This window comes from Engystomops pustulosus, chromosome 6, assembly GCF_040894005.1.
Source record: "Engystomops pustulosus chromosome 6, aEngPut4.maternal, whole genome shotgun sequence".
Taxonomy (NCBI): Eukaryota; Metazoa; Chordata; class Amphibia; order Anura; family Leptodactylidae; genus Engystomops; species Engystomops pustulosus.
The window spans coordinates 160,373,291-160,387,643 of record NC_092416.1 but is presented as its reverse complement, the minus strand read 5'-3'; the positions used below and the strand labels follow the sequence as shown (position 1 = coordinate 160,387,643).

Genomic DNA, 14,353 nt, shown 5'->3' with positions numbered 1-14,353 from the left:
GGGGAATAGCTGGCTGAAGAGTCTGATGTATATGCACAATTTAAACTTCATTGTATTATGCTTTTCACCAAAATTATTTGTGGTTATTTCCTTAGGAGCCTGGAACGTGTAGACTCTATGGACATCCTGTCCCCTCCAAAGTTTCAGAGTTGGGAAGATGATTATAATCAGCTGACGGAAAGTGCGACAGAGGAGAGCAGTATATGTCAGGTGAGGAGGGGTGTACACCTATGTACTATGTAGTGTGACCATAGAGTGGAATCATCTTTTAAAGGGATCTTCCACCTAGAAAACAAAATGTGACAGGTAATATCACAGTTCTTGGTGTCTCTGTTAATTTATGCACCTTTCCTATTCCGTTTATCCTAAAATGGAGCCTGATTTCTTTTGGGAAGGTGCTTATAAGTCACTCCCCCCCCACCATTGTCTATGGTCGTTTTAGTGAAGGGGTGTGTCTGTGACTTATAAGTCATTCCCTAAAAGACATAAGACACCAAGAACCAACACGGTAGTTGAACAAAGTAACAGTATGTAGTATAATGGTGGGTACCAGGTAAGTTGACTTTTTATGCGTAAAGTACAGGCAGTCCCCGGGTTACTTACAAGATAGGGTCTGTAGTTTTGTTCTTAAGTTGAATTTGTATGTAAGTCGGAACTGTATACTTTATCATTGTGACCCTAGCCAGAACTTTTTGGTCTCTGTGACAATTGGATTTCAAAAATGTTGGATTCTCATAAGAACCAGGATTAAGAATAAAGCTTAATTACAGACACCTGTGATAACTGTTACAGCTGATTATTGTAGCCCAAGGCTAAAGTACAGTAAATTGGCGACATCTAGAGGTCCGTTTGTAACTACGGGTCGTCTGTAAGTCGGGTGCTCTTAAGTAGGGGACCGCCTGTATAGTCATATTTAATTTTTTGGGTGGGGGGAGTCACTTTAATTCCCATCATCCAATGATTTGAAGGTAGAGATGACTGTAACCGTTGTTTCCGTTTTCTGGATTCAGAAAATGCGCCATATTGTCGGATTGGTGGCCGAAAAAAGCCAATCCGTCAAATTGGCGCTGCTTGCTACTAGCCATGGCAATGCAATTGTTGTGTCCTGATCATTTTATATTATACAATACAATTGGGGGAGAATTATCAGAAGTGTCTGACAGCAAAAATCTTCTAGTGGTTCATGGTAACCAATCGGAGCTCATCTTTCATTTTATAAACTGCTGTGGGAAAATCAAAGCAGGGCTCTGATTGGATGCTATGAGCAACTAGCAACCAGACAATTCTGATACCTCTCCCCCTATGTATTTCAATCTATTTCTTCCACAGCTGGAAAGGGATCCTGCAATACATGTCAGTGCCAGTGTAACACTGCCCTGCAACAAAATAGTCACACTTTGATAAAATGCACATTCTTAATAAACTGTAGGACATTGGCACTAAAACTTATTTCCATTTCTTATTCATTTTCTTATTTGCTGCTGGCCCGACTGCCAAATGCACAGGTCGCCGGCCAATCTGGTTACAGCCTTACATTTTTCAATGGGGGAAAGTCTGACCTTCAGCACAAATAGTAAAGTTTCATTGTCTCCTTATGATTTGCATGTTATACAGTTTGGTTCCTGATGAACATTAGATGAGCAGCTCCACTACATTTTTGTCTGGTGTGTGCCTTGGTTTAGGTAGATGTCTCTCTATTGTGAAGCAGGGGAGGGGGGTTTGGTCACAAAAGTACAAAAATATAGTTGACCGCTCACCTCCAATTGTCAGTCTCTGTGCTGGCTGCTACTCGGGGACCACGAGCATCGGACGAATACGGGACAGAAGAAAACGCATGCCGCACCAGATGTAGATAAAAGCATAATTCTTTAATTCCAATTCTTCAGATAAAAATGGTGAAGGTAATAAGCATGTGAAAAAAAAGCTGTAGTTATGCATCCTGATTGACAAAAAAAAAGTACCAGAAAAAATGTATGAGGCAGTGTAGCCTACGAGTTTCGGACGTACCACACGTCCTTACTTATGGGGGGTTTGGTGTAGGAAAACTTGGGGTCCGAGCATTACTTCTGATTATTCTGATTATATACCTTTAAAGGGGATGTACTAAATTGTATTTTAACCTAACTACTGGGACCCCCACCATTCTTGAGAATAGGTGTCTCATTCTCACTAATTGCTGTTCGAGAATGTATCTTACCACTCCATTCAATATTACGGGAGTGTTGGAATTGGATGATGTGCACCATTATATACATATTGGGGGTCATTTACTATGGGCCCGATTTTTTCCTGACGTGTTACCCGAAAATTTCCGATTTGCGGCGATTTTCCCTGTAACGCCCCGGGATTTTGGCGCATCGGCGCTGGCATGCACGCCACAGAAATCGGGGAGCGTGGCCGAACGAAAACCCGACGGATTCGGAAAAACCGCCGCATTTAAAAAATATGTGTTGCGAAACTTGCACTTACCTTCACCAGGTATAGGCCGGTGAATTTCAGGGCATTCCAGCGGGAACTACCTTAGTGAATCCCGGCCAAACCCGAATCCACCGCAGAGAACGCGCCGCTGGATCGGGAATGGACCGGGTAAGTAAATCTGCCCCATTATGTTGCACATTGTACTGCATAATATGTATATACCATGCTACATAGCATGCATGTATGCTGTGTATCTGTGATGTATTTATGGTGTATGGTGTGTGTATATACTATACATTGGCATATGGCACTGTATGTGTGATGTGTATATGCTCTAGTGTGTGTATAAATGTGTGTGTATGAGTGAAGAACTGCATGTTTATGTATGTAGGTAAATGTGTGTGTGTGTGTGTGTGTATATATGAGTGTAATATGTATATTTTAAAGTGGGAAAGGGGGCCTCATGCAGAAGTCTGCTATGGGGCCTGCCTTTCCTAGGTGTGCCCCTGGCCAAAAATAACCGACAGTATGCATCCCCAACTGTCTCATGGAAATTATGTTCAATCCACATTTATTGATGAAAATGAAGAACAACAGCTACAAACAGAATGCTCCAAGCATGAAGGGTGGTCTCACAGGACCCCAGCATCAAGATACATCCAATGTCAAATTATGTATCGTCTGCGGGGGTCCGCCCACCCGGTCTCATGCAAATTAACTTAGCAGCTGTATGTTTGCGTGACCATAGCTTAACACAGGGGTACAATGTTTTCATGATGAGTTGCTTAATGAACAGATACTTACCACCTATCCTGTGGATATGGGATAATCACTGGTGTAAGTGGGGTATTCATGGGCAAACCCCTTTAAAGGGATTGGCTTGTAAGACAATTACTGTGCTCTATGGGGACAAATGGACATTGGAGAATAAGGTTCTCTGCTTGAGACCCAATTTATTGGACAGAAGAGAGAGCGGTACTGTAGAAACCTGATCCATTTTGGCAACCTCCAGGCACTCATGTACATGGTCTGAAGGGGTTTCCCCTGGGGGGTCCAAAGAGGACATTCTTGGCGATCAGTAAATCTTGTGCAAGGGGTTCTCTCCCAATTATACATATTTTATGCCCTTCCTGTATGCCAGTGCTTACATCCTGTACGGTGGGTGTTATGTGGACCACAAAGTATTTGTAGGTCTATTATCGTATTGATAGTTTTATAGTATTTGTTCTTGATCTTCAGTTTGGTGTTTTCTACTTGAAGTGGATGGTTAATATATTTCCCTTACTTCTATCTCCACCTAGGACCCTGAGCCCCGCTGTGTGCTGCAGTACCAAGCACAGGACCTGGAGGAGCAGAGGGAAAGGTATCATTCCCTTAGTCAAGTAGCTGAGGATCAGAGGGATCGGTATCCTTTATGCCAGGTCCCGGAAGAGCCATTGGAAAGATATAACTTATGTCAAGTTCCAGAGGAACCTCGAGAGAGATTCCAACTTTGCCAAGTCGAGGAAGAGGAGAGTGAACAATATCCACTGTGCCAGGTGCCTGAGGAGCCCAGGGAAAGGTACCCCCTGTCTCAGGTTCCAGAGGAGCCAAATGTACGATACCCAATGTCAGGAGAGGAAAAGAGAGAGCGCTATCCCTTGGTTCAGGCTATGTTTGGGGACACTGAACACTCCCAAACTGAAGTTTTTGACCTCCATCTACCCAATTACTTCCGCTCACGCAGCCACAGCTACCTCCGTGCCATCCAGGCCGGCTGCTCACAGGACGACGACACAACATCCCTACAGTCCATGTCACCCCCTTTACCATTGACCAGCCGGACTCTACCCAGACACATCGGTGAGTTGAACAGCACCAGCATTTCTATAGCTGATCATCATACTTCATCCAATCCTTCCGCTCTCAAATGCATGTCCAATCCAACCAGGAATGAGTTACCCTCAGGGTTACGTTCGGAACGTTGAGCATGAAGCGGTGATTAAAAGATATTATAGGAGATTTTTTCCTCATTCCTCTACTAATCCTCCTCTGACCCCGGAGATTATTCATATAGATGTTCACAACGTGACATAAAGCATTACCCTTTCATTCCTTCCATAAACCCAACGTTCTCCATGCAGATCATTCTAATACTTATGGTTCTGGTTCTGATCTTTGGAATGTTGTTTTAGGGATTAACTCTTTCAATGTTCCATTCATTCAAATGCAGTCAGGATTTTGAAATGCATAAAAGCCTGTATTTACAGGGAATAATTATTTACCTGCAGGTTTTATTTCTGCTCCCTTATCAGAGATGTGATCTGTGACTACAGCTCTGGTTTACACCTTGTTTTTTGACATCTTTTGTAAGGACACATTGGGGGGATTCTGATGTGTCCTTACAACGTGTCCTGTCGTGTCCTACAAGAGAGATGTAATACGCTGCGTTGGCTCCTCATAGGTTTCTATTGCCTCCGCTGAGCGTATATGTCGCACAGCAGGAGGGAGCAGGACGGAAAGACGTAGACTGCTGCCTTTTTCACTGGATGCTACTTATACTGGTCAGACGGAGGCAACAACTATTCCTCCGTCTGCAATTTATGACAATGTATATGCTCAGCTTTCCCGACAAATACGCTGAGTATGTACAAAAGACGCAATGTGAACACAGCCTTAGTTACAGTTGGGCACAGTTACTAAGAACAGTGCAGTGTGCACTATGTGCAGTTTGCCTGTGTATAGTGCAGGGGGCGCCAGATTCAGAAATTGCGGTGCTCGTTCTTTATGAATCTGGTGCTCCCTGCACTGCTCTGAAAGAGTGCACCACTTTTTTTGGTGTGCACCACATTTCTGTTGGACTCTGCATGATACATGTGGTGCAGGTCCGACTGTACCCCTTTCAGTGTCAAAATTTTTGTTGCATAATGGGTCGCGTGAGACACATATGTGGCATGGACACTTTTTAAGTACCTGTGCAAGCAGTGTGCACATGAAAGAACGTGCAAAGTCCGTCAGAAAACTGGCTCACGGAGCTTATTAAATGTGCCCCAGTACAGGGAGTCTACTGAAGTGTGAGACACACCCCTTGTTATATTTTTTGTTCCAGAAGCTGTTCTGCCCCTTCTTCCTGCATCTCTGCCACTTAACATTGCTTGATAGGTAGTAATAGAAATCCATCACAGCAGGGTTGGCTCCAGGTTTCAGTAGGCCGCTGAGCGACAGAGCCTTAGTGGGCCCCTTTGTAGTGAGCTCACATGGCGGGATTTAAAAATTCATAAACTGAAACAATCTCCTGTTCCCTAAAATATTGCCTAGTTTATCATCCCATCAGCGCCCTCATGGTTATTTTATATAAGCCCCCCTCTCACCCTATGAATTCCTTATGTACAGCCTTACGTGGCCCCCCCCAGTAGCTCTTTCCCAGGTATGCCCAATGCTTGTGCCAGCCGTGCATCACAGGCTCAATAATGCAGAGTGGTCAAACAAATTCTGCTGGAATGTACACCGCAAATCTGTGTAAAACAACTCGCACCACATTTATGAAAAGCATACCGACAGTTTTTATACACTTTTGCGACTGGTGCACCAAAAGTGTCGTGGCCTGGGTTTAAAGGGGCAAGGTCTAACTTGTGAGAATGAAAAGACAAAAATGTAGATTTTTCCGCACCAACTGATAAGAGGCACAGAGTTAGACTGGGCAGCCTTAAACTATGGCAGATTTATTACCCAGCATGAAACACATAGGGGGGGATTTATAAACGTACTTGCGCCACAATTCTGGTGGTTTTGCGCCAAAAAACACTGTCTAAAATGCATTGCACAGTTATCAAGGCTTTTAGACCTTTTTTTGGCACTGGGTGTGGTCTCACAATGAAGGGGCGTGGCTTGCAGGAAATCGTCAGTTTAGACCAACTAAAATTAGGTCTAAAGTAGGAACTGACAGTCTTATACTGCACCAGAATCCATCATCACAGTGATAAATCTGGTGCACCAAAAAACTAGTGTTTTCCAGCTAGAGACTGGTGGAACCTTAGACACATTGTTACATCCCCCATTGTCATTGATAAACATATTTATTTGTCTAACTTTGAGACACTTTTGATACAACTTTCCCAATGTGTTGGGAGACTTTTTTTTGGGGGGGGGAGCATTAATCAGGGCTTTTAGGCCAGTGTGAAGGGCTGCACATATGCTCTACCCTGCACCCGTTCAATGATAAAAGGGCGCGGGAAAAGATGCAACTTTACCCCAGTCAGGTGCCTTTGCACGCAAGTGATACTTTAATTCTTTGTCACCAAATCCAAGCCTAGCAGGCTTAATATGATATCGTAAGCGACTTCTAAGAGGACAGGAATCACGTGATCTATGTCACCACCTCTGATTGGATCATATGACTGTTTATGACTCCACCCCTAACCTACCTAGCCAATCACCAGCAGTGGTAAAGACATGTGATAGATTTTTTTTTCTTTTTCAGAGATTGTCTGCTTTGGACAATCAAGTTTTGTTGGAATATTATTTGACCGGAAATAAAATGAACAATGATGGTGATTGGGAAAGTTAACAAGACGATCATATAATCTTTACAAGTTCTCTACATACATATTATTAATAAACGGAGAGCCGGTTTTACTTATTCATGACCTCATTATAGGGGCCTTACTGCTCAGAGAGTGCATTTTCTGTAAGGAAATTGCTTATATTGATGTCTTCTCGGAAACAATTGGAAATAATGCTGTTGCGCAATTACAACCTCAACCAAAATTTGCAATTAAACTCAACTATGCCTATATTTCTGAGCTTTTAACATAGAAAATAAACAAGATTAAACCTCATAAAAACCGGTATAAAAAATTAGGTGATAATTGATTTAATTCTTCAAGGGCTTCAAATAATACTGTTATTGGTCTTAGAGGGAACCTGTCACCAGGTTTTACCGCACTAAACTACTAGCCCCTTCAGGTAACATATGATATGTCCTTTTTAGAATTCCCTCTTTTATGTAAAATCTAAACCGTTTACCTTTAAAAAAAATCACCCTTAAATTCAAGCAAATATGACTATTCTCACCGCATTTTCACATGAGATGAGTCAGGTTTAGTGGTTGCAGGGGTAATGTAATGTAAAGCCCCTATCTTTGGTTCTATAGCACCTAGAAACATACTACTGGTGTCATATTAAAGATAAGGATCTCAACTTTCCATAAGCTGCAGGTAAAGATACAGTTCCTGACTATTAAATGCCTCTATGTCCAGTTCTATAACTCACGTAACTATAAGTTTGATGGGATCTTAAAGATTCTTGGCTCCCTGCAAGTGAAGAGGATCGGTCATGCAGGCGTCTATGCAAGGCTGGGAGTCCGTGTGTCATCATTGCTCTGCCGCCTCTGCACCAGGGGGTCAGCTCAAGTATTCTCCAGGGAGGGGGAGCAGGAGGAGAACTAGGAGAGGAATGATGACACAGACACCACAAGACTCAATCCTCTTTTATATACCGTACTTGGAAGTCTGAATGGAACCTAGAATGTTTATGATAAAAGAATAGTAATTAGCATTAAACGGCCTGGGAACCTCTCACTAGGTTACAATATGAATTCCTGATGATAGGTTCCCTTTATAGCATAATGAGGCAAAATCCCTAATTTGTCGTGGTTATTGTATGCAATCATTATCTATCATCTGAGCTAAAATGATACTGCGTCTCCAAATGCTGGAGAGTATATGGGTACAGATTTTGCACATGGTTTTTGTTGCAGAATCCACAGCATACAAGTAGCATTAAAGTAAATGTAATTTAGAAAAAAGTAATGTAGATGATGCAATTTTTAATTCAGTGAGGAAAATGTGTGATTTTTCAGTCTCTGTATAAATCTTGAGGGTGTTGCACCATTCTGTTCTATGGGAATTCTGCATGAATTGTGTCTTAGGGAACATTCAAAAGGCCACATACTCACCCGGACTTGATCCCTGGCGAGCACAGGGCTGGGAGGAGGAGGGGAGAGCACTCTTCACCCCTATTTCTTCCTTATGTAGACGAGTGGCGACATGACTTGTGACGGTGCAGTGACACACTGGGGCAGATTTACTTACCCGATCCAGCGGCGCGTTCTCTGAGGTGGATTGGGTCCGGCCGGGATTCATTAAGGTAGTTCCTCCGACGTCCACCAGGTGGCCCAGCTGCGCTGAGGAGCATCGGAACGCACTGGAGTACACCGTGCGGGGCTGAGTGAAGGTAAGCGCGTGCCGAGCAACCCATTTTTTTTTTTGAAAAATGCGCCGAAATCCGAAATATTCGGGTAACACGTCGGGAAAACGTGAATCGGGCCCTTAGTAAATGACCCCCACTGTGTACTCACCGCACCGTCACCGGGAGCCCTATGGGGGCAATATTTGCAAATCATGCGACCAGATCACGGCCCCCATAACAGTCGTGTGAATGAGTCCTTAGCCTGCGTCAGGAACTTGCGGTGGCCCACTACACCGCTGTCCGGGCCTGCCTTTAAATCCAAGCCTGATTTCAGGTGCATACACTCATAAATCCCCCCTCCTCATTTTTTATGCTATCCGTTTATTTATTTTTTTGATGGGGAGGAAAATCTAATGTAAAAAACTTGCACAAAGGGGCACATTTACTTACCCGGTCCCTTGGAGTTCCCGAAAGTGCATTGTCCAACGATAATGCACTGTGCTGCGATTCACTAAGATCGTGCGCCCGATATCCTGCATGTGTCGCTTCCCCGCTCAGGTCCGACAGAGTTCACCTTCTTCTTCCCGGTGCATGTAAGTGCATTGGTTGCGACACAATTTTAATCTTAAATTCTTTGCTCAGTCTGAATCAGTCGGATTGTCCGATGGCCGGCCCCCCTGATTTCTGTTGCATGAACGCCGGCGTCGCTGCGCCAAAATCAGATCGCGTGGAACTAAATCCCTGTCCCAGCAGCACAATCCCCGAAAACCATGAACAGTCCGACGGAAATACGATCCGCTGACCCTTAGTAAATAAGCCCCAAAGTGTCAGTATGCTGTCCCTGAAAATCACGGATAACATACTGTGGAATAAAAAAAAAGATTGTGAATTAACCCTAAATGCACTAAACATAACATAAATCCACTTCAAAAACACACAAAAACAGTGGGGTTTGGTGCATATTTTCCACGTGCAGATACGTATAAGGCTGCTACTGGGACGGATAAGCAGATCCTGAGCGCTGTGTACTGTCTTAGATCTGGGTGTGTGTGGCTGAAGTGCTGATGCATCGCTTTAATCCATTTCATCCGAAAGCGATCAGCTAGTTTTGTGCAGCAGATTGCTTCCTTCTCAGCGCTCCTGCTAATGGCGCAGCGTCCACTCGTCTAAGCTCGGCTAATACCTCTGAACACTAATGAGTTGTCCATTTTAAACTGTAACCCGTTCCTCCTATACTCTGATCCTCCCTAATTAACACCGCTGTGTCAGCGCACCCTTTATCACATCAGCCTCCTGTTCAATGGCATCAGGCCTTCTCCCCTTCTTCCTGCTCCATCATGATAAGGGATTTTTCTTGACTTTTTTACATCAGGATGTAGTTTACAACAATGTGGTTTAATAGCTACACAAATTTGCTAATGAAGGCAAAACTGTGCATCTGCTATCATAAGGGACTACAGGGACTTGTAGACCAAACCCCAAAATCAAGGCTCTTGACCCGGGGCTTACCATATACCCCAAATAACCCGCCATTGAAAGAGAAAGGACCATTAAATTGTTGTGGGTATATGGATAGGCCACAGCATTTTTTAAAGTGCAAAAAACTGTCGTAACAAGAAACATGCCCATCCGAGACTTGTCCAGATGTCATGTGGACACCTTCCTTTCGCCTACGGGCATGTGAAAAATCCGCTAATGCTGTGACATCTGAAAAAAGACAGAGAAAAACAGCCAGAAACCGAAATGACGGGAAAAAACACCTGTAAAGAAATATATCCTGAGGGCAGGGAGGGTGGGAGACTTCTTGCCCCTCGATCCTGAGGGCAGAAGGAAAGAGGCCCCCCCCCACGTGCCCCCAAAATGTATAACACCACGGAGCGGGCTCTGCAAGCTGCCCCCACCTTAGTTACCCCCAAAAAGGGGGCCAATCGCCTCCTTCTTCATCCTTTCAACTTAAAGTAAATGCCCCCACAATCCCCCGTCCCTTCTCTATACGATTTGGGGCTAGTGATGTTGATGGCTTCACAATTGTGTCTCTTTACATGCAAAAGGGTGTAACCATTTAAAGGGGTTTTCCCACGAAGCAAGTTAGGCTTAATCCACAGGATATGGCCTCACTTGCTGATCGGTGTGATCAGACCCCCACAGATCACTAGAACAGGAGTCCAAAGGGTGCTCCGGCCATCTCATTGGTGCTGCGAGGGGTGCAACGATGGTACACTGGACCCCCATTCTTGTGATCCGTGGGCGACCTGTCACTGAGACCCTCACCGATTAGCAAGTTAGGCCATTTGTGGGAAAACGCCTTTAAGTATTTGTATGCAAACCCCCATTGATCTGTAACTTATCCCCTATACTAGTGTGGCCCAATGTGGCCCCGATCACAGCATTTCTGTGCCTGAAAGACTAAAAAAAAAATGAATCAAAGTTCAAAAGTGACACGGTTATTTTTTTTAGGGCTCATAAATCACATTGCTTAAATAATATTAATTTAGAATTTCCCAGTTTATAGTTGACTTAACGCCTCTGTAGTGTAATACTAGCTCCTCATCTGCATATTGCGCTGCATAATCTCACCCACCGGCAGACGTGAGAGCTTCAGTCTCTATGCCCTATATACAACTTTATGAAAATGGTTGCACAGAGCTGACCTTTGTGATCGCCACTAGCAGCTATGATGTAGTTTGGTCATGTCCTATTTATGTCAACTCTCTTCTCCCTAAGGAGCATTTCTACCTAAAGTTTATAGAAAACAAACATCCTCCGTACTTGCTGATCTTCCATTTCTTCACTCCTTTAATGGTAAAAGGAATCAAAGCCAGTGCTAGCGCCAGCACTGGGCATACCCAGGCAAGTGCCAGGGCCCAGAGCTGCTGGGGGGCCCACATAAGGCTGTACATAGGGGGGTGAGCCATGGGGGTGAGGGGAGGTGTATCTAATGAATCCATAGAGTGTTGAGGGGGCTCTATATAAAATAATCATGAGGGGACTAGTTTTGGTAGCATAATCTAGGGAATATTTTAGGGAACAGGAGACTGTTTTAATTTCTGAATTTTTAATGCTTGCAAGTGATTTCACTGCAAAGGGGCCTACTGAGGCTCTACCGCCCAGTGGCCTACTGAAACCTGGAGCCGACCCTGATCAAAGCTGCCAAAAACTAGAGACCTGCCATCTTCATCATTGACTTTTGAATGGCAAATCAGGTGCCATTTTTGTACATGGCAATATAAAGGGGGGGGGGGGGGGTAGGATAACACAGCAGATTTACCACTTAGGACATTAGGAAGGTTGACTGATAACCATTATACAATGGGGTATATGTAATGGTTACAGAATGTCCCCATCTGCCTGCAGGGTAGTGACCAGTCTTGGTGGTAAAGGATATATTGGATCTATGGTGGGACAGGATTCGAGTTAAGGGTACACAATAAACGATGTTGGGGAGTGGGGACCATAAGACCGAAAGTAGGAAGCAGAATCTGTTCAACGGAACTGAAACTAAGCCCTGCCTACATGATGGGTAAAAAAGTCAGGACAAAATGGGTAAGGGGCGGTGAGCACTAAATCCACCAAACTGTCCCTGCCTACTTGATTACCAACCCAACTGACGGCCTCCAACTGGGCGACATTCCCTACACTAAGAGTACCAGGCCAAGTCCAATAGTTACAACAATACAAAAACATCAAATTACAAATCAGGAGTCCAAGATTCAACAAAAGCCAAAAGTCCAAGTAGAGATCAATCCATAGAGCAGGGGATTCACATCCAGGAACCAGAAGAGTCAGGTCAGAAGGAGAATGTATGGGATGAGGCCAGGTTCAGGGAAGATGTCAGGGTTTTAACCCCTGCCTGCCTCCCAGCCTCGTACTGATAATGAACTAACCAGCACTGACTGCTCAGGAACGGTAATGGCTAGAGAAGAAATTCAAGATGTTGTGGGTGGTGTAGGTGGGGAAAGGTCATTTCTATGGATGATCTGCAGGAGATGCTGTGTCATGAGCCTCTATCACACATGTGATATTTAATCGAAAGATCAGCACCGCATGCGGCTGTTTTTCCCAGTAGAATGACGGACATCATGATGGAACCTGACAGCGCTCAGGTCAATAGCATCCATCGGGCACCATTGCCGTGTGAGACAGATCTAGCACTTTTCAAATTGAATAGTTCTGCTCCTATGATGGACCTAAGGCAGGACGCAATATAAAGTATTGAACACTAGGTACTTGCTAGTGCTGCATCAATACAGCTGAAAGTCACAGGCAGCAGCCCTGCCCTTATGAGAGCAGTAAAAGCTGCCATTTCCTGCAAGAGAACAGAATAAATTATTCAGATTAGCTAACATATTACAAGTAGAAAATGGAAGATGACTTCAGCAATCTTGTGTTTCTTATTGTTTTACTCCTACTTCTTAGGCTGTATGGGGAAAAATAGAGCATGTTCAATCTTTTCCCCGTGGATGGTGCGGTACCATCACTGGGCGCCATAGCCATCTATGGGGACATATATATCCAGCTACAAATTTGCGGCTGGATATACATCCCTGCACAGCCAGTGTAAAAGGGGGCTTATTCTTATTGTGTAACGTGAGACAAAACAAAAGCTCTTAATGACACATATTAGACGCAGGATTAAGTAAGAGAAACCAAAGTTTAGCTGATTTACTCAACCATCTGAAGAGAAAGCAGACTGTGCTGGAGGAATTTTTGTATTGTCAATGCCCAATATTTATTGCAATGGCTAATGGGGGTGACAAATCTGGTGCATCTCTAGACATCTCTAGTTTACACCATCAGCCGTAGGGCCTACTATGAGCCAGAATTTTTGGTGAAAGATTGGTCATAATTTGCATATTTTGTTATATTTTAAATACAACAAAATATGCAAATTATGACCAACCTGTCACCAGGAAAATAAGTTTGAGCTGGTGATTAGTTCCATTAGCATGTGCTATGATGATATTAAAAATGCCTTTGTGAGCATTAAATACTGACACTGCTTTATAAAAGTTTATTTCACATTACCTGACTCCCTGCCAGGTAATGTGAAAAAAAGTTTTATAAAGTAGTGGCAGTATTCAGAATGCAGACAAAGGCAAACAGTATAGCAGAGACTATTAGAACGTGTCAACCTACTAAAAAATGACATTCCTGCTGACAGGATCACTATAAACACATATAAATACATAGTTCAGACATAGTTAACTAAAGACACTTACCCATAGATCCGGGCACTGTGACTTTGATCATCTTTTTACATGTGCCAACTTCTATCTAAAATCAATTTTTAAACTTATGCTAATGAGACAGAAGTGTAACGGTTAAGTGCATCTTACACCAGCTTTGACTTGTAATAACAAAATAAATTTACTTCAAAGAGTTCTAGGAGTTTTGTGGGGTAGGAACATAAATATGAGGTCTGTGGGATCTAACTGCCAGTAAAATTAGTTTGATGGGATTTTGTTTTTTATTATTGATGACCTTATCTTAGGATAGACCTTTTATATTAGTTTGGTAGGGATCTTATCCTTGGCACCACCTTTAATGGGGGTTATGGTCCTTTTATATGAACAGCATGATTACCATACAGAGCAGGATAAGGAAGAAGTCGTGGCCCACCTCTTCGATGACACTAAAGTTTGACCCCTACCATTGTATTATTGACAGCCATAGGCGAAACCAGGGCAGGTGCCAGCACTGGGCATAGCTGGGCAAAGGCCGGGGCCCACATAAGGCTGTACATAAGGAATCCATAGGGTTCAGGGGG

General features: G+C 43.7%; 1 protein-coding gene across 2 annotated transcripts in view; it reads left to right on the top strand.

Moving 5' to 3' along the window:
• Window positions 1-14,353, top strand: part of DLGAP4 (DLG associated protein 4) — a 108,667-nt gene that overhangs the window by 50,005 nt on the left and 44,309 nt on the right. For both annotated transcript variants that reach the window (XM_072112111.1, XM_072112110.1), the window contains exons 5-6: window positions 96-210; window positions 3,720-4,260. In XM_072112111.1, the coding sequence (XP_071968212.1) occupies window positions 96-210; window positions 3,720-4,260 (656 nt within the window). The remainder of the gene's footprint in view (window positions 1-95; window positions 211-3,719; window positions 4,261-14,353) is intronic.